The sequence below is a fragment of the Plutella xylostella genome, chromosome 13 (genome assembly GCF_932276165.1).
Source record: "Plutella xylostella chromosome 13, ilPluXylo3.1, whole genome shotgun sequence".
NCBI classification, from domain to species: Eukaryota; Metazoa; Arthropoda; class Insecta; order Lepidoptera; family Plutellidae; genus Plutella; species Plutella xylostella.
The window spans coordinates 1,435,376-1,460,490 of NC_063993.1; the positions used below are offsets into that span (position 1 = coordinate 1,435,376).

At 38.8% G+C, this 25,115-nt stretch overlaps 3 protein-coding genes across 9 annotated transcripts; all 3 read left to right on the plus strand.

The window, feature by feature from the left end:
* The first annotated feature begins 271 nt into the window (after positions 1-271).
* On the plus strand, positions 272-18,158 carry LOC119692273 (golgin subfamily A member 6-like protein 1). 7 transcript variants are annotated; one of them, XM_048625183.1, is made up of 19 exons: positions 273-453; positions 1,213-1,349; positions 4,540-4,771; positions 4,873-4,948; positions 4,994-5,264; positions 5,348-5,567; positions 5,711-5,844; positions 6,004-6,134; positions 6,238-6,367; positions 6,524-6,706; positions 6,839-6,954; positions 7,046-7,281; positions 7,399-7,535; positions 7,726-7,844; positions 7,946-8,054; positions 8,212-8,343; positions 16,899-17,006; positions 17,477-17,682; positions 17,995-18,158. In XM_048625183.1, the coding sequence occupies exons 1-19, from the start codon at positions 420-422 to the stop codon at positions 18,071-18,073; spliced, it is 2,790 nt and encodes a 929-aa protein (XP_048481140.1). In that variant the 5' UTR covers positions 273-419; the 3' UTR covers positions 18,074-18,158. The 7 variants fall into 7 exon arrangements, 6 of the variants coding, with proteins under 6 accessions (XP_048481140.1, XP_037968161.2, XP_037968162.2 ...); XM_038112233.2 differs by having other exon boundaries at positions 4,873-5,264; XM_038112234.2 differs by having other exon boundaries at positions 1,216-1,349; positions 4,873-5,264.
* On the plus strand, positions 9,670-15,879 carry LOC119692070. Its single transcript, XM_048625177.1, has 2 exons — positions 9,670-10,107; positions 10,487-15,879. Exon 2 carries the CDS (start codon positions 10,577-10,579, stop codon positions 15,764-15,766), a length of 5,190 nt encoding a protein of 1,729 aa, XP_048481134.1. The 5' UTR covers positions 9,670-10,107; positions 10,487-10,576; the 3' UTR covers positions 15,767-15,879.
* Positions 18,159-21,176: 3,018 nt separating the features above from the next.
* On the plus strand, positions 21,177-24,846 carry LOC119692293 (splicing factor YJU2). The gene is made up of 5 exons (XM_038112346.2): positions 21,177-21,215; positions 21,543-21,755; positions 22,113-22,287; positions 23,762-23,939; positions 24,384-24,846. The coding sequence occupies exons 1-5, from the start codon at positions 21,192-21,194 to the stop codon at positions 24,760-24,762; spliced, it is 969 nt and encodes a 322-aa protein (XP_037968274.2). The 5' UTR covers positions 21,177-21,191; the 3' UTR covers positions 24,763-24,846.
* The last annotated feature ends 269 nt before the right edge of the window (positions 24,847-25,115 follow it).

Sequence of the window (25,115 nt, forward strand, 5' to 3'; positions counted from 1 at the left end):
TGGTTAATCTATGGCATATGGCAGAGAAGATACGGAGAAGGGATTCCATGTGGCGATCACTGATCATGATCATGTGAGCGTGATGTAAACAATGTGGACTCGGGAATTACCTATACATACATATACTACAGACCACATGTATCACTAAAATAGCCAGTGGATATGACGTAGGCATTTTCCAAGGCATTTTCCTTGCATGAAAATTGTACCTCTATGATTAATGAAATATCAAACTAAAAACCAAATCGGTATTTTTAAAATTAGAACGTGTCACTCTGACACTAAATAATGTCAAGACTCAAAATTGCAAACGTTTCTTCAACTCCAAAATAAAATCAATATTTATCATTATAATCATAAATTGCACGTGAACTTTGAATTGGTGAAACCTGTAGAGTATAAATTGCATTAAAATTACTATGGCAGCGGTGGGCAAATGTCAAAAAGATAAACGTGAGTTGGCTACAGTTTTTGGGCTAAGTACCTACCAGTCTTTGATTATAAAGTTAAGTACCAGTAGATATATTCACTAACAACACATCCTATTGCCAGACGATAGAGTACTTATTTGCACTGACTGCGCCGGCCACAGGTTTGATTCCCGTTCCCGATTGGGACTGATAAACACAAATTCACACAGATTGGTTCTCGTGTCCTGGATGTCCCCTAATTTTCTATTTGGCATTGGGCCATTCCTAGATAGTCCTATATAAGTACTAACAAACTTAAAAACAAAATAAGATTGTTATCCAGAAGGTCCTCGGCCTTCTTCATCCAACCACTACCCGCCACCCGCCTAAGGTCGTCAGTCCAGCGGGCAGGAGGGCATCCCACGCTGCGTTTGCCTGTTCGTGGTCTCCACTCGAGAACTCGTCTACCCCAACGGTTATCGGTTCTTCGGCAGATATGAGAGGCAGGCCGAGGACCGAGTGTTGTGGCGCTCCTTGGGAGAGGCCTATGTCCAGCAGTGGATGATTATTGGCTGATGATGATGATGATGATGATGATGATGATGATGATCCAGAAGGTACATAATTCTGACGGGCAGGTAGATATACCTATAACCGTCATAGGAAAAGGAAGAATATGACAATGGCGAAATAGCATGAGTCTGTCGGCTATCTTTACACATGTTTCTTTAACTGTTTGATCTGTGGACGGGAATTTTACTAATACATTTCAACCGTCATCTAAGAATCTATTATTTCCCAGCAGCAGGTCGGCCCAGCCCCGTCCCCGCGCCGCGCCCCACGGCCGCGTCTGCCGCGCGCGCCGCCCGCAACGCCACCAACCGGAGCCTGGCACAAGCCAAGGAGAGACCCAAGAATTCGCCCTCCAATGTTGGAAAGGTATTCGCTTCTAGCCAGTAGCAAGGACTACAAGTAATAGATAGGTACAGTTCTCCCATATTAATAATGCACATGCAAATCTTCGCAAACTGTCGTATTCCCGGAAACACCCGAATCATTGAATCGTAAAAGCACTTGCATTTTGATCCTTGTTCGAAAGAAATAGTAGTCAATATCATGTGACACATAATCGAAAACAATTTGGGCGGTCGGTGGCTGTCACCGATCAGTCAAAGGTCTCAAGGTCAAGATCAGTATTACTTTTGTGGAATTATAAAGAGCTGCAATTACACATCGTTTTTGTTATTTTTTTCAAATGTGAATTTAATTTCAACTTTAATTATTTTTGACGACGCCATATTATGAGGCACATTTAAGAATAAAATATACGTCACATTGATAGACTTCACTTAGCCAATAAAGCCACACCCAAAAGACCAAGTTGTAATTGTTATTGTAATTGTGAATGATCAGCGCTGTAAATACTTTTGAACTGAGATTTTAATGTAAACCTGTGTTTTAAATCCATATTTCTTCTTCTAACATATTCAAACCTTATTTCATCCATATTAACACCAGCTTGAGCAAGACATTTGAAAAGTACTGTAACATTTTCGAAGTAAATTTTAATATTATGACAATATTATGAATTATCGACTCAAATTTCGTTACTGATAAATCAGGGTTCCGCTCATCTCGCATAATCTTTATTGACCAAAACTCATTTCGCATAACTCGTATGGTCTAAACTTTTTTGGCCGAACCATCACTTTGCCAAGACTTATGTGGCATAAGGCTCGTTTCGTCTAAAACTCTTTAGGCACAATCTTTAAACACCTAAGTTTCGTTTGCTCAAATTTATGTTCGTCTATACCTATGTATAATCTTGTTTCTCGTAATGTTATCTTAATAAATAATATATTAAGTAAGTAGTAAATGTACAAAATGTGGTATTTTTCTCCTACATCCCGAAAATGACGATATTGTATGATCAAAAAATCGAAAGTTAACGACCAATATAATTATTACAAACCCCATGAGATCGAAACCTAAAAATAGGTGCGACGACGAGCAAAGCGAGGAGGAGCGAGTTAGGTGCACATGTTCATCAAAACCAAAGCGGAGCGCAGCAAAGCGCAACGGAGCGTTTCCCACATAGCGTCCACAATACAAGGTACCAGTTTGCGCTATGTAGGGAGACGCTCCGTCAAAGTTAAAGCCAAACGAATATTATTACTTTGTATAAACCTAATAAACCTATGCCATAGAATTATTAGGCTATTCAAGATTTGGCCATACTATTATTAGGCTAAACAATGTTATGCGAAATAACTTTTAACTAAACGAGATTTATGCCATACGATTTTCGGCGTAACGAGACTTTGACCAAACGTTACTATGCAATACGAGATTAGGCAAATAAATATTATGCCAAAAAAGGTAGAACCGATAAATCAATATCTCTTTTAGCACCAAACACATAAATCTAAAAAAAAATGCATGAAGAAAATGCACTTAACCACTCTAAATACATATCTAAATACATGGGGTTCGGAAATACGACCGTTGCCGAACAATGGCGAAGATTTCTATGCGCATTATCAATTTTGGGGAACTGTATAAGTACTTGCAGCGAACGTCGTATTACCTGTCTGTGGTAGCGGGTGCCTCCAGAATACAATGACGAATATTCACCTAGCATAATAAGTACAAGTACGAGGGCTACACCGAAAAGATCGGGAATAGAATACTTAGGAATAAATTAGAGTGAAACCTTTTTGGTGTATCAAATGTAGTGTTTTTTCAAACATAATTCCATTTTCGAATTTTAAAAAAAGTAAAAAATAAAAGAGTATTGACCATTTGAATTTGACAAGTCGGTGTAAAAAATGGAGCTTACGCGGGAACATTTCCGTGCAATAATTTTTCACAACTTTCGTCGAGGTTTATCTCAAGAACAATGTCTCGCCGAGCTTGTTTCTATTTATAAACTTGAAGCACCAAGTAAAACGACTATATATCGTTGGTATTCTGAGTTTCGCCGTGGACGTTCCTTACCACAGTCCCTTCTACTGGTCGGCCAAAAACAGCGGTAACACAAGATAACATCGATGCTGTACGCCAGTTAATAAAAGAAGATAGACATGTGACATACGAGCAGATTCGGGCTTCTCTCAGCATTGGTATGACAGCCATTCAAACCATTTTACATGAAGAACTGGGTGTCAAGAAGTTAGTTTCGCGCTGGGTGCCCCACCGTTTGACCGAGGAACAAAAGTCGGCTCGTGTTAATTGGTGTCGATCTGCTCTGCAACGGTTCAATGGAGGCAGTTCAAATGCTGTCTACAATATCGTCTCTGGTGATGAATCGTGGATTTATTCATATGAGCCCGAAAGAAAACATCAATCGGCAGTTTGGGTCTTCGAAGGTGAGGTCAAGCCAACAAAAGTTATTCGCTCACGCAGCGTGTCGAAAAAAATGGTCGCTTCGTTTGTATCGAAAACTGGCCATGTGGCTACGATTCCATTACAAGAACAAAGGACGGTTACTGCTGATTGGTACACAACAGTTTGTTTGCCGGAAGTCGTAAGAGAACTTCGTAAAACTAACCCGAATCGTCGTATAATCCTTCACCACGATAATGCAAGCTCTCATACCGCTCGCAAAACAAGAACGTTTTTAAATATGGAAAACTTGGAGTTGATGGACCATCCTCCGTATAGCCCTGATCTGAGCCCCAATGATTATTTTACATTCCCAAGAATTAAAGATATGCTACGTGGTCAACGGTTTAGCGGCCCAGAAGAGGCGGTCGAAGCTTACAAATCAGCTGTTTTGACAGTATCCACTTCAGACTGGAATTACTGTTTCAATGATTGGTTTAATCGAATGAAAAAGTGCATTGAATGTCACGGAGACTACTTTGAAAAACAATAAAAGTAAATAATATTATGATATCTTTGTACTTTTTTCTATTCCCGATCATTTCGGTATCGCCCTCGTATAATATTCACCTAACTTAATACTAGTACTATACAAAATAATAGTACTGCACAAACGTGCACAACAGGTTTCTCCAGAAAATTTTCAGTAGGTTTCTGTACACATTGATAAGTATTTACCATACGTAAAATTTGTACCTAATTAAGTACTTTTAAACCAATCTAGGTATTATTTTACATTGAACAGGCCAAGACTTCTCCACAAGCACATACGAAAGACAAATCCGATCCTGTGCAAATAAGCCCTGCAAAACAACCTGATGAAGTGATTAATAACACAATACCTGACCAGCACGCAAATGAAGAAATTGAAACATTTGTGGTAGCACGAGATTACATTATTAATACTATAGACGAGATCTCTGAAAGCCACAATACTGGAAACAGTCATCAAGAACTTCCAGACATTGAAGCTGACGGTAAGTTTATAACTTGCATTAATATTCTTTGACTTTATTGACGACGCCAGCAACGTCATAATGCTCAGACTTTCTGATGATATCTGACTTTCAACTTTTAGAAGCGGAAGTAAATAATATTAGTCGACCACCAACACCAAAAGTTCCAGAAGCACCAAAGTGTCCCAGCAGACCCCGAACACCGAAAGTGCCCGAAGCACCCCACTTACCCAGCAGGCCCCAAACACCAAAACTTCCCGAAGCACCAAAGTGCCCCAGCAGGCCCCAAACACCAGTTCACCCAGGGCAGAACTCGAATGTATCCAGCCGACCCAACACCCCGCTCAGGGCGAGCAGTTGGAGCAAGAATCATTCCTCAGTGACGATTCCACGGCTCAACTCCGCAAAGTCAGCGATTCCAGAGCCTTGCAACAAAGAACCAGACTTGAAAGCTGTTTACGCCGCACAGCATCAGCAGTTTAACACTATGAAGAAAGAACTGGATACAAGACAAGTAAGTTTACATTTTACAGGATATTAATAATCTTCTTTCTTACACCGTGTAATGTCCGATCTGACAATGCTATTCTGTTTCAGCAAGCAATCCTGGAATTATTTGACAACCTTCAAGGTCTCCGCATGCGCATGGACCACGAGGGCATCCCGGGGTCGGGGGAGGGGGTGCAGGTGAATGACCTGGTGCTGCTGAACGTGACAGACTGGGCCAGTGACGAGGTGGCCCGGCTCTACCGCGACGCCCTCGCCGCTCACAGCCCCGACGATGCTATTGAGCTTGTCGCTAGTATTTTACCTTATGGTCAGTGAAGACAAAAGGTATTTTTTATAATTTGGAATAGTGGTCAAAGGACATGACCCAACAAAATTATACCTACTACTTTATTTATTAATAAAATACACGGATGAAAGCTAAAATAAATGCTAATAATATATTGATTCCAGATGAAAATTCCCTTGCGGAATTAGACGAAAGACTGACCAATTTACCTGTTGGCTTTGTTGATCTATGCTTAGAGGCAATCACTACACGTCAAGAAATAATAGATTGGGTGAAAGAAGATCTTATTGAAATCCACGTGAGTATAGTCGTATTTTACAGAGATAACAGACCGGTGTTCCACAAGGTGGAGTGTTATCTCCTCTACTGTTTGAAATTTTTATGAACTCCATTTCTGAAAATCTTTTACGTTTGCAAGTCCTGTACAAATAATGTTATCTAATATTATATTTTATAGGATATCAAGGACGAGGATGTGATGGAACGCATAGCCACCTTCAACACACAGGGGCTGGAGTTGTGCGAAGCTCTTCGGGGGCTGAAACATTTCTCCGACAATATCGTGGGCACCATGAAAAATCTCTCAAAGTACTTATACAATCAATAATAATAAAGTTAAATACATAAAAAATACTATACTCTAAATAAGTATCAGGGGCAGGAAGATCATTTAAAAGTATTTTTATTTTAGCCGTGTCTTCCAAGAACGCAGCGCATTGGTGTCGGTGGGCGAAACGTTAGTTCGGGAAATCGAGAGGCTGCGGTTGGACATCAGTAACCATGCAGCGGCTTTAGCAGAACTGCAAAAAAATCAGTCAGTGGTAAATAGCAGTTTGCATCACCCATGTATAGTTGTATACCTACCTTCCTTTTTTATTCAAGGTAAGTACATAATAACGATTGCGTCATCTGAATACATCTAACCAGAGCAATCGCTTTTTTCTACCTCCCTACATGTTTATTGAAATTCAATCCAGGACACACGCCGTGAGCTGGAAGAAGAACGGGCGGCGAGACACTCGGCCAACAGCAAGTTATCGAACCTGGAACCCCAACTGCGACAAGCCAAGCTCCGGATCAGCAAGATGGATCGACAGCTGAAAGAGGCTGAAGCCAGTATAGCTAGCCTCACCGGCACTGTCAAGTCTCTGGAGGATCAGGTAAGGCAATAATCTTCATTTTTTTCAGCTTCAAGTACAGTTACCCAGAAGATAAAATAGTCTATGTATTTTATAATGAATAGTAAAGGGATACTGAAAGTATTTTTCTTATTACATAATACTCTTTGACAGAGTCGACAACGAGAAAGTATATTGGAGGGAAAAGCTAGAAAATTACGGGAATCTTTGAGAACCACAGAATTGGCTAACAATCAAACATTACAGCAACGGAACGCTTTGCAAACCGAGTGAGAAAAACTAATATATTATAATCATTTCCATTGGTTATAAAACCAAATACAGTAAAATTATCTGATGAGTGTATATTTTTATCCTTAGGGTGCAGGAGTTGAAAGAACAAATCTCCAAAATGACTGAGCAACACAAATCCGTTATCAAAGAACTGAACAGTGAAGTAAAGGAGTTAAAAACGCTACTTGATGAACAGAAAGCACGCTTTGAAGCTGAGGAGCTAAGAAATAAAGAAGCAGATGAAAAAATTGCAGCAAGCCAAGCTTGTATTGAGGCACTAAAAGCAAAAATTACTGAGATGGAGGAGAGCAGACCAAATCCGGGTAAGTAAGAAATAAAAAGAATTATTTTTTATGAAAACTTAAAGCATCTAACTGCTATGTAATATGTTTTTAAGTATATGATTAGGTAAAACAAAAGGAAATTTAATTTTGTTTTAGAATTACCAACTGAAAGAGAAATGGAGCTATGGTCAGAGCTGCACGCGACCAAGGAGACTCTGCGGGTGGCAGAGGACGAGGTGACCGCGTGTAAACGAGAGAAAATACGCTTCCTGGAAACACTAACAAAAATCACGGTAAATATACTGGTTGTAGCTTCGCTTTACTTTAGAAGTAGCAACTTTAATGGCAATGATTTACATTTTTTTCTTTGCAGTCCCTAATTCCAGATAGCATTATAAACTCAACTTTTCAAGGTAAAGATTGGAATCTTTATTGGATCAGGAAAGTATGGTATAGGTACTATTGCTGCATTGTTTGTTTCAGAAAACTGAGGACAAAGTGGGGATACAGCAAAAATTGGCTGCGGAACTGGTGACGAAGGAGGAAATAATAGACAACATGCAAAGGCAGATCCGAGAGCTATCAAAGAACGTGAAACTAAAGTACTTACCTACCTCTTGTATAATGATAAGAGTAAAATCGTTTCAGTAGGAAATAAAAGAAGTGCTGCATGCAACTGTATTGATTTAGTTTATTATTTCAGCGAACATAAAGTGATGCAGTACGAGCAATACGTGAGAGATTTACAAGCCAACAACACCAATAACCAAGGGGACTCCAATGGGTATAATGTGGCAGAACTTGAACAAGAGGTTTGCAAGATCTCTGTGCCTAACGAAACATTAACTATCATTTTGAAATTTACCTAGTTCCAGTAGCATCCATACTCCATGCTAGGTACCAAATCATGACACCATAACCTTTTTGCTTTTCAGCTTCTACTAAGAATAGTGCATGCTTTCTTTCCAGATATTGCACTTAAAGATGGCGGTGCTGGATGCCAACCATCAGAACGACGCGCTGGCGGAGCAACTGCTACAAAAAGAGCAGCAAATCGACCAACAAGAAAAAACCTCAAAAGCTCAAGGGAGAGTCATCAAGGTGAGTCTTGAATATCCGCACTTCTGTTTGAAATCATTACCTTTCTTTCAAATTGATACGTTTACACACAAGTTATGTCACTTTGAAAACCAACTTATCTGAATCTACTTAGTTACCATCTATAGTTACCTTTTTCACCTTTAGATAAATAAATCACAGCCTTAAGAAGACGGTGATAGGTATACCGTTGCTGTAATAGGTAACTACTGCAGGGTTTGTCGCGAAACGCGATTCCAGTTAAAATAAGTTTGCAGAAACGAAACGTGAGGGATAAGTAGTTGGTAAGGTTGGTAACACTGTTTAAGAAAAAATAAATAGAGAGAAGTTATAGGAGGGAAAAAATGGTGATTGTTACTGGTGAAAGAAAAGAAAAAGAAGAGGTTCTTGGAGGAGATGTGGTGAGTTACAAGCCGTATAAGGACGATAACATCGGTGAGTTCTTATCATTATGTTATTATAGAAACCTGAGAATTAGGTGGCAGAGGAATGGCTCAGAAAGGGGTGGTTTGGAGGCCATTACCGGGACACAGAGGTCCCACCAGAAAGATAAGGTTCTACATTCGAACCTCTTAAGAAATGATTTTATGTATGTAAGATTTGATATAGGTATGCGAAGCAGATAGAGCCAGACATGTTCATTGGAAGGTAAGAAAATAATTATATACCTACCTACTAAATACTTTATTTACATTTGTAGTTATGTGAACCCTACGATTTTAATCGCAATGCTATTATGCATTCGCGACATGGTGGAGATGCTGGGATATTCTCATAAGCTTTTTACTTTTTTGTAAAGCGTGAATGATTTGTAATTTTGATTCCTAAACAGCTTAAGCTTAGGTATGGTATATATATACCATAGACCATCGAGTACACAGTTTATTTTTACAAACTGTTCGCATTGTATCCGGTTCCGCCTGATCCATCTACGAAACAAGAGAAGCGAGGAATAGAGTTGTTCCTACTATTTTTCAGTAACGATTCGATTATGATTAAGATATTGAGTTGTAAAAGGCAAATAAGTCAAAGTCAAAATGTTTTTATTCATCGTATAAATATATATTTTTCTGATGAACGTCAATTTTACAAACTAAATAACTTAAATAAATAGAGTTGGTTTCGAAACTTTGTTTTTTTTGTGTTACCTACTTACTTCACCTAGAGACGACTGTTTAGTTGTCAGGCCAAACACAAAAGAGAGAAGAGAGCAGTCAGATTATAACATTCACTTGAAGAAAATGTTAAGTGCATGTTATCTGACAACTATTAGAAAGAATAAATATGTATATTTAACTTGCATGCAAGAGGTTTCTACACTCAGTTTGTTTAGAGTATGAACTGAGTAGAGTAGAATCCTAAAGAATAACAGAGAAGACAGCCTTAGAATGTGGTCATGTCAGAGTAAGAATTCGGTTTATTGTAACTACCGACCGGTATTAATATTTTAGAGATATTAATCCAAGATAGAAAATTTACCAAGGACCATCACCAGAATAATGAATCTCAAAACAATAGATTTCGATTCAAATCAATTTTCGATTATGAACATTTTGTGGCACATCACTATTGAAAAAGTTTTACCATTACCAACCTTACAAAACAAACTTTTTTCTCAAACTCAACTTGATCAATGGCGTATGAGCGTCTTCGTTTTATCGATAAAATCAATAAATTTAAACGTCAGGAAGGCCATTTCTATGTTTCAATGCGTTTAAAGTGTATTTGTGAATTACGTTATTGTTATTGGCTGTGGACATACGATCGGTGAGTGGATTTTAAGTTATTCCTGATAATAATCGAACATGGTAGCCATTGTCCACAAAATGATTTTAGCGATTCCTATTTTGAATTTAGATGATACCTACGCAGCATTTACGAAACTCAAGAGGTCTGTGATGATGATAAAATTTGAAAGGTTTAGTGGGTTATCTCAAATTTGTACATGCCTATTTTCCTTTAAGAATTTCATTTGGATGTTGTCGATGTATACCTCATTGAACAGTAACAGTAATCACATCCAAGTTGTAATTTAAAGTTATAACAACAAACTTGAGACACAAATTGTTGGAATGAAAACATTTAAGGCTAGATAAATGTGCTATCTTTATGAGAACTTACTCGATCATTATCAATCACCTTTCAGGCTGATCCTGTTTGTATCCAGGACAGAGAAGACATCAGAAGACAGAGGCTACTGTCGTGACACTTCAGCACTGTCAAGGACAAGTTGCCGATGGTAAAAATTGGCTCAAAGATGACGGAAGCATGGAAAACTCGAATAGAGATAGTCAAAGGTAAGGTAGAGACTATTCTTACTAAAATAAAAAAAGGAGAGACTGAACCAGTGGATTATTACAACCTCAAGTTGCTCAATGAACTTTTTATGAAGGAGACCCATATTTATATGGATAAGTTGACAGTAGAAGAATCCAGAACTTACACAGAAATACAAATAGAAGCAAAGCTCCTCGATAACAAAAACAATGGTGACCCACCAGTACAACACGTTGATCAATTGACATCCAAACTACCAAAATTAGAGTTACCACGTTTCAATGGAGACACTCTGAAGTGGAATGAATTCTGGGACCGTTTTAAATCCAGCGTAGATACCCAAAAACTTACCAAAGCTGACAAGTTCAGTTATTTGATGGCATCCCTGGACCAAGAGGCATTAGCGGCCATTGAAGGCTTAGACATAACTCATGAAAACTATGAGATTGCAGTCGATATATTAAAAGATCGTTTTGGTAAGCCTGGGATGGTCATTGATGCTCATTATGAAGCGCTTCTTAACCTCAAAAGTGCTCATTCACCAAATGAATGCATGAATGTATTTAATGAAATAGAGAAACACCTCAGGATTTTAAAAGCTTTGGGAGAAGATACTAACCACAATAATTTAAGAAGAATTATATTAAACAAGTACCCTGAAGATATTATCTATGAATTGAAAATGAAAGTAAAAGTAGAAGAACAAAGTGTTGATACTATAAGAAAATTATTGGAACAACAGATTACTGCTCGTGTCACTACAACAAAACCTTTGCTGAGTACACTATCGTTTACAAACACTACTGAGAAGAAACAATATCCAGTGAAGAGGAAATTCCCTACACCCAAAGTCACACCTGCAAAGAGAAAGAAGAGAAGCTTACCTTGTATCTTCTGTGATGGAGAACATTTTAATGACAACTGTAAGCAAGTGGTGTCAGTAGAAGACAGGAAAAAGAAGATAATTGGACGTTGTTTTGTTTGCTTTAAAAAGGATCACACAGCAAGAGATTACAAAGAAAGAAGAAGATGCTTCTACTGTGGTGAAATCGGAAAACATAATAGAGCACTGTGCAATATGGCCCAGAAAAGTACAACACTACAGACTCGCAGCGAGAAGAATAAAGGTACTGTACTACAGACTGCTATAGCTCAAGTAAGAAGTAAAGATGGTACTTTACATAAATGTAGAATTTTACTAGATTCTGGTAGCCAAAGGTCGTACATCACTAAAAACCTAACTAAGACTATAGTGCCAGAAATCATTGAAACAGATCACTTAATGATTTACACCTTTGGTCTGGAGCAACCTAAGAAGCTAGAGAGTCCTAGAGTTAAGATAGAATTAGTTTGTGACTCCGGACACTCAAGATATGTAATAGTTAATGTTGTAAACTTTATAACTCAACAGATATCATGTTTTGATTTCAGACAGTACCAATTTGGTCAAGAAATAATTCCTTCAGATGATGGATCCATGGGCGGTGAGATAAATCTTCTCATTGGCAACGACTATTACTTCACATTCATCAAAAATGGAAAACTTAGCATTGAAGAAAACCTTTATTTAATTGAAACAGATTTCGGTTGGGTCTTCAGTGGCAGATCTCCCTTTCATCAAGAACATGTTCTTAGTGTAGCAACTTACATGCAAACTAACCTGCCAGATAACTTAGGTTTTGTTCAGCCGGACTTACCTATCAAGGAAGGAGAGATTAAACAACTTTGGGAGTTGGAATCCATCGGTATTAGGGATTCTCCAAAGACTACAAATGAAGAAGAAGCTTTAAGAAATTTCAACAGTACAGTTACGTTTGAAGAGAACAGATATCATGTCAAATGGCCGTGGGTCCAGTATCCACCAAACCTACCATCAAACTATGGTCTAGCTGTAGGAAGACTGACCAGCCTATTAAGAAGATTGGATAAGAATACTTTAGCCATTTATGATGACACCATTCAAGAACAGAAGTCATCTGGAGTGATAGAAAAGGTGAAGAATGCTTTTGAAAATGTGCAACATCCAATACATTACTTATCACATCACTGCGTGGTCAAGAAAGATAGCTCTACTCAACTGAGAATTGTCTATGATGCATCAGCTAAGTCTAAAAGTACACAATCTAGCCTGAATGAATGTATGTACAAAGGACCATTGATGCTTGAAGACTTAACTGGACTTATCTTGAGGTTTCGTCAACATGAAATAGGAATCCTAGCAGACATTGAGAAGGCCTTCCTACAACTAGGACTTCAGAACGAAGATCGTGACGTCACTAGATTCCTGTGGGTAAAAGATACTACAAAAGAAGTAACAGAAGACAACTTACAATGCTACCGATTTTGTCGAGTTCCCTTTGGAATAGTATCCAGTCCATTCCTACTAAATGCAACAATAAAGAGTCATTTTCTGAAATGTGGAGATGAAACACTTAAGAACGTAGCAGAAAAGATATATGTTGATAATCTTGTACTAGGAGCGAAACAACAAGATGAAGCTACAGGATTGTATCAAAAAATACATGCTTCCCTTCAAACAATCTCGATGAACGTGAGACAATGGAACTCAAATAACAAAGAATTTCTAAAAGAAATACCTGAACATCTACTTGAAGGCAAAGAAGTCACAAAGGTGTTAGGACTTGTGTGGGACACACTAGAAGATACATTAAAACTTAAAACACAGATAAGTAACTGTGATAGAGATATGACTAAAAGGTATGTTCTTCAAGAAATAGCCTCAATCTACGATCCTTGTGGATTTAGCAGTCCTCTTCTTTTACCAGCTAAGGAATATCTACAGAGACTTTGGAAATTAAAACTTAAATGGGACACCAAACTGCCAGAAGACTTAAGAGACGAGTGGAATAGGATTGCAAGCAGTCTACACCAAACTCAAGATATTGAGATTCCAAGATACATAGGCGCTACACAAGATAACGCAGTACATGAGTTACACTGTTTTACGGATGCATCCAAGGATGCCTACGCGGCAGCTGTCTACATCAAAACAGAATCACAGGATAAAGTGATAGTAAGACTGCTTATGTCCAAGTCAAAACTGACTCCACTCAAAGACCAAGATAATCTACAAATTCCGAGGTTGGAACTATTGGGTACTCTTATTGGCAGCAGACTTTTAAGATATGTGAGACAACACTCTGAAGTACCGATATCTAAACAATACCTTTGGACTGATAGTCAAGTTGTTATAAGCTGGTTACGCTCAGAAAAGCTATTACCTCCTTTTATCTCAAGAAGAGTTACTGAAATAAATAAACAAGACACGCAAGTTTTGTATGTGAAATCAGCGGATAATCCAGCAGATATTGCAACCAGAGTTGCAGACTTTACACCTGCAAAAAGAGAACTATGGTTTGAAGGACCCCAATTTTTGAAGAATGAAAGAGAATACAAGAATAACTGGGCAATGACACAAAACCTGTGTGCTTTGGAGGGTCTGACCCAGTCAGAAGGATATCCTGAAAATAAGTCTACTGAAAATGAAGATGGACCTACGTTAAATGAAGCAAATGTAAACCCAGAATCATTGCAATTGCAACAAAGTGAAGAAACGATTACCAATATTACTGCTAAAATCAAGAAAGAACAGAAATTACACTACCCACAGGAATGTGCAGGAAAAAGTACTGATTTAAGTCGTAGCCTTGGTGTATTCAAAGATGAAAATGGCTTACTCCGATGCAGAGGAAGGATAGTCTTAACTGACCTGCCTTATGACCGCAAATATCCCATCCTCCTACCGAAAGAATCCAGTCTGACAGAAGAAATCATATCCAATATTCATAAGGACAACTATCACGTTGGAGTAACACATACTCTTTCTTTAATTCGTGAAAAGTATTGGATCCCACAAGGGAGATGTAAAGTGCAAAAAGCACTGAAGAGATGTTTACAGTGCAGGAAATATGGTGGAGGTCCTTACAGACTACCTCAGATGCCTGACTTACCAGAAGAAAGAGTAAACTTCACTTCAGCGTTTTCGTTCATCGGCCTGGACTATCTTGGACCTCTTCTAGTTACCACGGATAAAGGACAAACAGAAAAAAGATGGATATGCCTATACACCTGTTTAGCTGTGAGAGCAATTCATCTTGAAATAGTGAAGGATCTTACAGCGGAACAGTGTACCTTGGCACTCAGAAGGTTCATAGCAGAACGAGGATTACCACGTCTCATAATATCTGACAATGCAGCTCAGTTCAAGCTTACAGCAGAAGTCATGACCGGACCATACTGTATTGACAACAACTTACAGTGGAAGTTCATCCCAGAGTTAGCACCTTGGCATGGTGGCTTCTATGAACGCTTAGTTGGCTTGGTTAAACATTGTATGAAGAGATCGTTAGATACCCGTTTGCTGAGAGACAACGAACTGTCAACTATTGTGAAAGAAATTGAGTTGGTACTTAACACAAGACCGTTGACCTATGTTGGGGCTGAACATGAACATATATTGAAACCCCTGGACTTCCTTCGAATGAATGACTGTTTGATGCAAACTTCTGAAGTACCATATGAATACAGAGAAGATACTATTACAAAGGAACTACTAATAAAGGGATGGAAGAGAAGCCACAAACTTGTAGATGAATTCAGAAAAATGTTCATCAACCAATATCTTAATGCTTTGAAGGAAAGAACACAAATACGACATAAACAGCCCAGAGTGGTCAGCCAGTCTAAACCTAAGGTTGGGGATGTCGTACAGATCAAAGGTGATAACAATAACCGTTCTACTTGGAAGATAGGTAAAATAATATTGCTTCATAGAGGAAGAGACAATGAAGTAAGAGTAGCAACAGTTAAGGTTGGTGACAAGGAATATATAAGATCCATTGCCCATCTTTTCCCATTGGAGATAGAAGAACATGAACACATAGAAAAGGAACATGTATCTACTAGGACAGAATCAGACTGTAGGGAAGAAACAGAAACATTGAAAACTACTCAAGAAACAGAGATGGAAGGGAGAAGCGTTGACATGCCCACCGAAATAGAAACAGTAGAGCCTACTACTGATCAGAGAAGTAATAGTCGTGCCGCCGCAAGACGAGCTAAAGAAAAGATTGCTCAATGGACCAAGGAATTAGTAAATTTAATATGTGTGAATTGTATTCAACTATAGTTATTTAAAGGTATCGATGTATCGTATACTTTAAGTATAATTAGAAGTATATAATATGTAATTGAATAGTATACTTTCTTATTCTTGATCAATAAATGTCACGTATGATTCTATGTTTTTGTTGTTATTGAATTACATTTCTTGGCCTTTCATTAACTTTAGGTAGGTAATAAATTAATAAGAATTTAGTCAAAGATAAATAATTTATTTCAATAACTTACTAATAATAATATTAACTATTTTAATATAATCAAACCTTTTTTAAACAATAACAATACATAATAGTTTCTTCCCTGTTCCTTTGGGAGTGTCGCGAAACGCGATTCCAGTTAAAATAAGTTTGCAGAAACGAAACGTGAGGGATAAGTAGTTGGTAAGGTTGGTAACACTGTTTAAGAAAAAATAAATAGAGAGAAGTTATAGGAGGGAAAAAATGGTGATTGTTACTGGTGAAAGAAAAGAAAAAGAAGAGGTTCTTGGAGGAGATGTGGTGAGTTACAAGCCGTATAAGGACGATAACATCGGTGAGTTCTTATCATTATGTTATTATAGAAACCTGAGAATTAGGTGGCAGAGGAATGGCTCAGAAAGGGGTGGTTTGGAGGCCATTACCGGGACACAGAGGTCCCACCAGAAAGATAAGGTTCTACATTCGAACCTCTTAAGAAATGATTTTATGTATGTAAGATTTGATATAGGTATGCGAAGCAGATAGAGCCAGACATGTTCATTGGAAGGTAAGAAAATAATTATATACCTACCTACTAAATACTTTATTTACATTTGTAGTTATGTGAACCCTACGATTTTAATCGCAATGCTATTATGCATTCGCGACAGGGTTACTCTATAGAGAGACTGACAAAAAACAAACGAAGGAGAGCTATCGTGTAATCATTTGATGCAACGAGATAGATAGATCGTGGCTCGCACAACAGCGCTCCGAAACTTCGTTTTTCGTCATATAGTTATACAAATACAAATACAAAATCATTTATTTCCTTTAACAAAATAATCATAAAATGTACTAGTAAATGGAGTCTCCTTTTAAGTAAACAATACCTGTATCAGGAGGCTCCGCTCTTCCACAATAGTTAGAGTGATCCCCCTGTAACTGGCTGATGCTGCACAGATCCGCGAGGAGCTGATCGGTCTACTGAAGGGCAAGGAGGCGGAGCAGGCGCGGCGGCTGGCGGGCCTGCAGGCGGACCTCGACCAGAGGATGAAGCTCGTGGACGAAGTGAGGCGCGCCTTTTTGTTTTATTGCTTTTGTCATTTTATTTTGTTTGCGTTGCGTTGCACAAGCTTTTTGTCTAGCTACGTATTCGGCTTAGCTCCCTTTTCCATCGGCCTATTAAACATGGCTATACCTGCTACCTACGAGCTTGCATTGTTATTTTGAAAATTGGTTCCTTATTAGTACCTAACTACTTTTAAGTTAAATTGCAGTGCCCGTATAGGTATCAGGTTCTAAGTGCTGTTTATTAATTTAAGATCATTAATGTACACTTGATCGTAATAAACGATTTTATTTGATTTGCGCATTCAATGCAGGTATAGGTACTACCAGCTGTGTTCGAAATAACTTTGTACATCTACTCTATTGCTGAACTTCCAGTCTACCGTCTATCTCATAATTGGGCAAAACATAAGTACCTCAGTGTCAACTGGATGGTCAAGTCTTTCAACTTTCACAACTTCCCATGGCAGGTGAACCAGCAAATCGCGGGCAAGGCGGACGAGATCCAGGAGTTGTTCTCGACTCTAGAAACCAAGCAGCAGCAGATCCGGCGACTGGAGAAGATCGTGCTGGCGCTGGAGGAGCAGCAGCGGCGTGCGCAGGCGCAGCGCACCCGGCACGAGGAGAAGATCGCGGCGCTAGAGCACGAGCTCGCGGCCGGCGGACGCAGGGAGCGGTGAGACTGATAACCATGACTGTGTTTGTACCTTTAGGACAAGTTTCACCATAGTCTGTTAGATCGTAACCAGGGATTAGTGGTTGACTTTTGATACATCTGTTAAGAATTTAATATGAAGATGACGCAGTTATAATTGACGACCTAATCCCTGGTTATGATCTAACAGAGTATGATGAAACTGGGGCTTAGCCGTATTATGCGCTCGGCGCTTCATGCCAGATGGAACGGTCGGCTTCGCATTCCGCCGTATGAGGACAATAAGTACTTTAGATGTTGTTTGACAAATCGAACACATTTAAGTGCCCACAGTTTTTTGTTGCAGAAAATTCCTCTTCTTCTAAGTCCGTGTCGCATTTGTGCAGCCTGCGTGAAGAAGGTGTGGAAGTGAGCGTATACTTAGTGAAAGTGTGATGTTTTTATAGTTTACAACGTCTTGTGTATGTTCAGTTTTTTTATAAATCTATACCTTCTTATTAGTGTGTTTCAATAAATACCTTTATATGCTGCAAGAGCTCATTGTAGATATGCGTCTGAAATCTGCACTCAGTGGCGGATTTACCTATAGGCCAAAAAGGCCAGTGCCTAGGGCGGCAGATTTAGAGGGGCGGCAAATTTAGCATTTTTTATTTTACAGATTTTTTAAATATGTATAAATTTACGTGTACACAATCTACATATAAATAAACGCACTATCATATAATCAGTATGTACTTATATTCTTTGAATTTAGTGGCAACTGTGGCTGCTGAACCATGCTCAGAAGGGCTAGTACGGGGCGCATTTAAGTCGTGACAAAAGTTCTACGTCGTCGCGCTCGCTCTTGAGGCTGCGCGATGTGAGTGAGCGCGATGCATAACTTATGTCACGTCTTAAACTAGCCAAGATTGTCGCTTTTTCATGCTGCTACAGGATTTTTTTGTAAACTCGACATAACGCTGCCGCTGGCTTAAATAAATGAGTGAAATCGGGAAAGGCAAAACCCGGAATAGAGTTAATTTGAGACGATGGTCAGCCAGAAAAGAAGCATGTAATAGTTAAAGAGATTTTTGGCATGCATATTCTTTGAAATCAATCAAATATGATATTACTGAAAATCCTGTAACGCGACAAGAAGCGGCGGGAATACTTTCGAATTTGGAGAAACTGGAAACGGCTGTAATGGTAGTTATGTGGATAATGTGGAATTTTGTCATAATAATATGTACTAAGTACATCAGTGATATTTTTGGTCCAAACACTTGAGTCTACCAAAAATTCGCAGTTTTAAGCTTAATATTTCGCAAACCAGTCACTCAATAAAAAAATGGTTTGAGAAGACCTTTGATATTTTTGAAAGACCTGTACTACCTTACATCAACGAAAAAAATCATCCCCATTTTAAATGTATGGAAGTTAACTTTTTTTTTTTCTTTAATTTATTTTACCAGTTTGTCGATGCCGTACGTTTGTACAAGGTGGATAAAAGAAGTCATCCTATCATGATTGGCTCAAATTTTTTTCTAAATGAAAAACGTCGATTCTGTTTATTTATTAACTATGTTTATTTGAACATTTAAAATTTTATTGGTAAAGTCTAGAAGATGATATTGGCCAAATGGGCGCCGTCACAATTGATTGCCCTACGGGCTCCTTTTATGGCATTTCTCATCAATTCAGCGAGACCTTCGGGCGAGAGATTCTCGCACTCGTGTCGAATGTTGTCCTTAAGGGCTTCCAGAGACACGGGCTTATTCACAATAACACGGATCTTGAAAAAACACCCACAAAAACTGTCTGAAACGGTTAAATTGGGCGATATTGCAGGGAAAAATGACATATAAAACGAAAAAAAAAGGCGACCCTAAAACTGAATACTTATACAAAATTATTTGGCGTTCTTGGGAAGTGTGGCTTCCATGGCTTGTCAACTTGTATTCTGCATTTGTCTAGTCCACCAATATCAAAACAAATTTGAAATTGGCGGCCATTTGTACAAATGAGAGCAATTTCCAATAGGGTGATAACTTTTGGCCCACCTTGTATATCTTTGCGAAATGTCAGCTTTGATATTTTTACCCGTTTCTGAGAAAAAGACAGCCGGACAACAAAGTGATCCTATAAGGGTTTCTTTTTTCCTTTTGAAGTACGGAACCTTAAATAAGATTTGATGAAACATTTGAAGTTGGTGACAGATAGACATAGAAATATCCACATCATTAAGTTCACAATCATACTAATAACGGGATTAAACTAACAAATTGAATTTCAGAAGTCAGTAGGGGCGGCAAAAGTTAAATGGCCTACGGGCGGCAAATTTGTAAATCCGCCACTGTCTGCACTTGTGTCTTGTGTGGAAACCTGATCCAGCTGTGGGAGAGACTTATAAAAACGCTGCAAACGTTACAGAGTATTAGGCTGCGTTTCCATTGACGCGGAGCTGGGCGGAGCGGTGCTTAGCGGTGCATGAATTGTCCAATCACAATGCTCGAAATCTCCGCTCCGCTTCAATGGAAACAGCACGAGCGGAGCGGGGCAGAGCTGAACGGATATTCATATAAAATAATGATGCGGAGCGGAGGACAGCGGGGCGGTGTGGAGCGGAGGACAGCGGGGCGGTGTGGAGCGGAGGACAGCGGAGCGGAGGACAGGGCGGTGCGTTGCGGAGGGTAGCTAGGTAAGTAAAGTAAAGTAAATATCCAAAAAAGTCGCAACAGTCAATGCTACTTCATCTGATTCGTTATCTTCGTCTTCAAGTAAGGAAAGATATAAAAGGATTGCTTTTTTCTTTTTAAGCGACAACATGACGTATGCTCTTTCTGAAAGATGGAGACAAACTGAGCGCAAAATTGCGCAACTCCAAAGTTTGCTCCGCACCGCCCCGCTCCGCTCCGCACAGCACCGCCCCGCTCCGCTCCTCTCCGCCTCAGTGGAAACACTCTCCACTTTTCACCGCTATTCTCCGCTCATCTCCGCACAGCTCCGCGTCAATGGAAACGCAGCCTTACAGACGTAGTTAACTCCAGTTGCATGGCGTATAAAGTAAAGTAAAAGTAAAAACGTTTATTAACAAATTGTGGTGTGGCTACAAGTTCCACACTAGGCGAACCTGTATCGTGGAACTTAGGTTTAAGATACAAGTTCTTTAAACAATTTAGGTTGACATTATCAAAATACTAAAACACAAATTAAACATCTTCTATAGAGTTAAAACAAAATAGTATGAACCAAGGAACATTTATTTATACCTATTACCTACTTCTCCTAGAAGGTATGAACTCAACGGGCGCGGCGGCGGCGCCGGGGAATGCTTTTTGCTCCGAATAATAACATCATTCAGACACGAAGTCCGAAAATATCCCGGTTATTTTTTATCTGTGATTTTTATGTTTACTGTCACTGACAGTCTGTCAGTGTCATCTGTCAAAGACTGTTCACAGATTAGTTGTTGACGTTTGTTTGTGTAAACACGTAATTTCAGTGTTTTCTCGTATTTTTCTTCAGAACTTGATAAATAACACAGCTCTAAAATGTCTGAAAGAAAAGTGTTAAATGTAAGTATTCATTTTAAATAATTAATATCATCTCATCGAACTTAAATTTAAATAATTTTGTAAACCTAACCTAAAAACATAATCAGGATCTTGATGAAGAAAGTGACCAGCTCAACCAATTATGCTTTGCTTAATTGGACTTCTAGTAACGAGTTGTTTAGATGCTACAAAACATTTATCTATTACAATAAATTTTTCTGTAGTAGAAATTATTATATTGAAAGTTTTCTGACACTTTGCTGTAAGTAAAAATAGAGAATCACCGCCAACACACTCAGCTTTCTATCTTAAAACCCTTACTCTTACCCCAACACTTGTAATTTCCAGAAATACTACCCTCCGGACTTCGATCCGTCGAAGATCCCGCGCATGAAACTTGCAAAGAACCGCCAGTACACGGTGCGGCTCATGGCTCCCTTCAACATGCGCTGCGCCACCTGCGGGGAGTACATCTACAAGGGGAAGAAGTTCAATGCGCGCAAGGAGGATGTAGAGAACCAGGACTACCTTGGTATTAGGATTTACAGGTTTTATATCAAGGTTAGTTATGTGAACATGGATATTTTTTGGCTGATTTGCAGGTTTTACTAAGCTTTTTGGTGTTGGATGTGAGAAATAAGAATGATTGCTAGTAGATAAAGGCTACAATTGTAGCTACTGGAGCCAAAATTCTCTAAATATGTAAAGTGAACTTACTTTAACATTCTATGTATAATAAATAACCTATGTATAGTTACCTTATTTGATCATGATACCAATATTCACTGGAAAAATTGTTATAAATTGAGGTGAAAAAACTACCTAGCCAGACCTTAAGTACATGATTTTCTAATTTTATGTATTAAATCAAATATTCTGATTTAGTCAAGCTAAAAAACCACCTAACATCATTTCCAGTGCACAAGATGTCTCCAAGAGATATCATTCAAGACTGACCCTAAGAACACAGACTACGAGATTGAAGCCGGAGCCACCAGGAACTTCATGGCACTGAAGCTGGCCGAGGAACAAGCCAAGAAGGAAGAGGATGAACAGAAAGAGGAGGAGGCCAATAATCCCATGAAACTGCTTGGTAAGATGCTGTTTTGTATCCTATCTCAGCTATTGCAACACCCAGGCTTGCTGCTCCAGTTCACTCGGGAGCCAGGCTGGCTGAAGCTGAAATTAAGGGGATATGTACAAAGGTTCCACTCGAGAGAGCCACATACAGGAACTTCGCCCTCTCTCAGAATAGAATAGATGCTGTTTTGTTTAGGGATTTAATGGGTTATCATCGGTTCTACCTTTTTTGGCATAAGATTTTTTTGCCTAATCTCGTATTGCATAGTAACGTTTGGTCAAAGTCTCGTTACGCCGAAAATCGTATGGCATAAATCTCGTTTAGTAAAAACTTATTTCGCATAACATTGTTTAGCCTAATAATGGTATGGCCAAATCTTGAATAGCCTAATAATGCTATGGCATAGGTTTATACAAAGTAATAATATTCGTTTGGCTTTAACTTTGACGGAGCGTCTCCCTACATAGCGCAAACTGGTGCCTTGTATTGTTTCCGCTGTTTGGAAAACGCTCCGCTCCGCTTCGCTGCGCTCCGCTTTGGTTTTGATGAACATGTGCACCTAACACGCTCCTCCTCGCTTTGCTCGTCGTCGCACCTATTTTTAGGTTTCGATCTCATGGGGTTTGTAATAATTATATTGGTCGTTAACTTTCGATTTTTTGATCATACAATATCGTGATTTTCGGGATGTAGGAGAAAAATACCACAATTTGTACATTTATTACATACTTAATATATTATTTATTAAGATAACATTAGGAGAAACAAGATTATACATAGGTATAGACGAACATAAATTTGAGCAAACGAAACTTAGGTGTTTAAAGATTGTGCCTAAAGAGTTTTAGACGAAACGAGCCTTATGCCACATAAGTCTTGGCAAAGTGATGGTTCGGCCAAAAAAGTTTAGACGATACGAGTTATGCGAAATGAGTTTTGGTCAATAAAGATTATGCCAGATGAGCGGAACCCGTTATCATCAGTCAATACAATAGCCAGTTAGTAGCCCACAGATATTAGAGATACTGTATGATATGAATTAAGTATACAGACCATTGCAGGCGAAACATTAGGTGAGGAATTATTTAAAATTATTGAGGGCTAACATTTTGTTTTCCGGAAAGTGTAATGCACATTGCACACAGTCATGTAAATGTAAGCTAGAACAGGAAAAATGGCAAAATAGACACACTTTAGGCAATGTAACTTATTGAAGACAATAAGTCTTCATTGATCTTTCACTTTCATTCGACAACTAAAAGCCTTCCAAACAGTCTACTCCTCTACCTTCCTCACCTTATTCACTCAACTAAACTATAAAAATTGCCCAACACATAATTTCACTTACATATACATACTCACATAATTATGGGTCATTTTTATCATTTCTTTTCATCTGATAATTCCTCATACTTTAACTGCATTCTTGTAAGTACCTAGTTTTTTATTATTATTCAAAGCTAACACTCCACTAATCATCTTCCAGAGATCCGCACAGAGCAGTCCAAGCAGGAGATCGAGCTGCTCGAGAGTCTGGAGGAGCTGAAGGAGCTGAACCGGCGCCAGCGGAGCGTGGACTACGAGGGGCTGCTGAGCCAGTACCGCCCAGAGACCAGGGAGGACCGGCTAAAGAGAGAGGCGCAGGAGGATGATGACTTTATTAAGTGAGTAGCTTAGCTAGTATTTATAAAACATGATCACATTCGAGAGTGTGATGAGTTCAAATCATACAATAACAAGTACAGTAATACTAGTACGCGTTATTCTATGGTTCAAATGCTGTTTTTTTCTGTAAAATACGTGCTCTTGAATCGTCCTCACGATATTTTCCTTCAATGTAAGAGCCATGGTATACATTGAATTGTACATAAATTCTAAAGTACTCGATGGTGCATGTCGGCGCCGAGATTCGATCCCGCATTTCTGGCGAGAGAAACGTGGGCTAACCCGACTGAGCTATCTGCACTCAAAACACGTCAATCGAGGATGCTCCTTCCATGCACCCTGCGGTTAGGAATGCATGGCATTTATCGCCGTTCTCCTTTGATCAAAGCACGGTTACGCAACGATGTTTGCCTTACTAATATTTTTGTTATCTTGCTTTCCAGACAAAACTATCGTAACCCTTCAGCCAGCAAGATAGTTGCAGAAGAAATAGTGGAAGAGATTGACGACGACGAAGGACCACCAGCGAAGACCTCTAAAATAGAAGTCGCAGCTTCTAAGAGCATTCCTATAAAGAAAGAGGAATCTTGGAACAAAAGCATTGGAGGGCTATCGAGTAAATCCTCTTTAGCCAATCTAGTAAGGACAAAAGGTGCAGTAAAAACGGCCGGTAGCAGTCACACACAGAGTAGCAGTACAGCTGTCAGTTCCACAGATGATGTCAAGACTCAGAATAATGATTCAACTGCGGGAAGTGAGAAAAAGCCGTCAGGATTATCTCTATTGGCCGACTATTCCGGCAGCGACAGTGATGATCAGTGAGTGATTATTTAATTTATTACTGTAAATATTACGTAAACTTTTATTTGTGTGACTGGACTTGATCAATATAGTGATGTGTGGATGTAAGATTTGCTGTTTTAATTCAAATTTCAGTCAATAGATGGCGACACTTATATGTAATCGGTAGAATTTACAATTCATGTATTATAAAAATAGTCGACCTTCACTATTCGTCAAGAGCAGGAAAGTCTGATCTACATACTAATTTTTAAAAAAGTTGAGAGGTTTAAAGGTCTAGAAGTTATACAAATACGGTAGTTTCGAGCGGAAACGAAATTAAGTTAGGTATTGAGAATTTTCATGATCATCATAATATGAGAGCTTATAAAAAT

What these genes read in the sequence shown, in the direction of transcription:
- LOC119692273 (XM_038112233.2), top strand. Translation starts at nt 420, where the DNA reads ATGGCAGCGGTGGGCAAATGTCAAAAAGATAAAC. An exon ending in TCAAAGAACGTGAAACTAAA is followed by an intron (nt 7,845 to 7,945) that starts GTACTTACCTAC and finishes TTATTATTTCAG; the next exon opens with CGAACATAAAGTGATGCAGT. An exon ending in TGGCAGAACTTGAACAAGAG is followed by an intron (nt 8,055 to 8,211) that starts GTTTGCAAGATC and finishes CTTTCTTTCCAG; the next exon opens with ATATTGCACTTAAAGATGGC.
- LOC119692070 (XM_048625177.1), top strand. Translation starts at nt 10,577, where the DNA reads ATGGTAAAAATTGGCTCAAAGATGACGGAAGCATGGAAAACTCGAATA.
- LOC119692293 (XM_038112346.2), top strand. Translation starts at nt 21,192, where the DNA reads ATGTCTGAAAGAAAAGTGTTAAAT. An exon ending in CTGAAAGAAAAGTGTTAAAT is followed by an intron (nt 21,216 to 21,542) that starts GTAAGTATTCAT and finishes TGTAATTTCCAG; the next exon opens with AAATACTACCCTCCGGACTT. An exon ending in TTTACAGGTTTTATATCAAG is followed by an intron (nt 21,756 to 22,112) that starts GTTAGTTATGTG and finishes CATCATTTCCAG; the next exon opens with TGCACAAGATGTCTCCAAGA.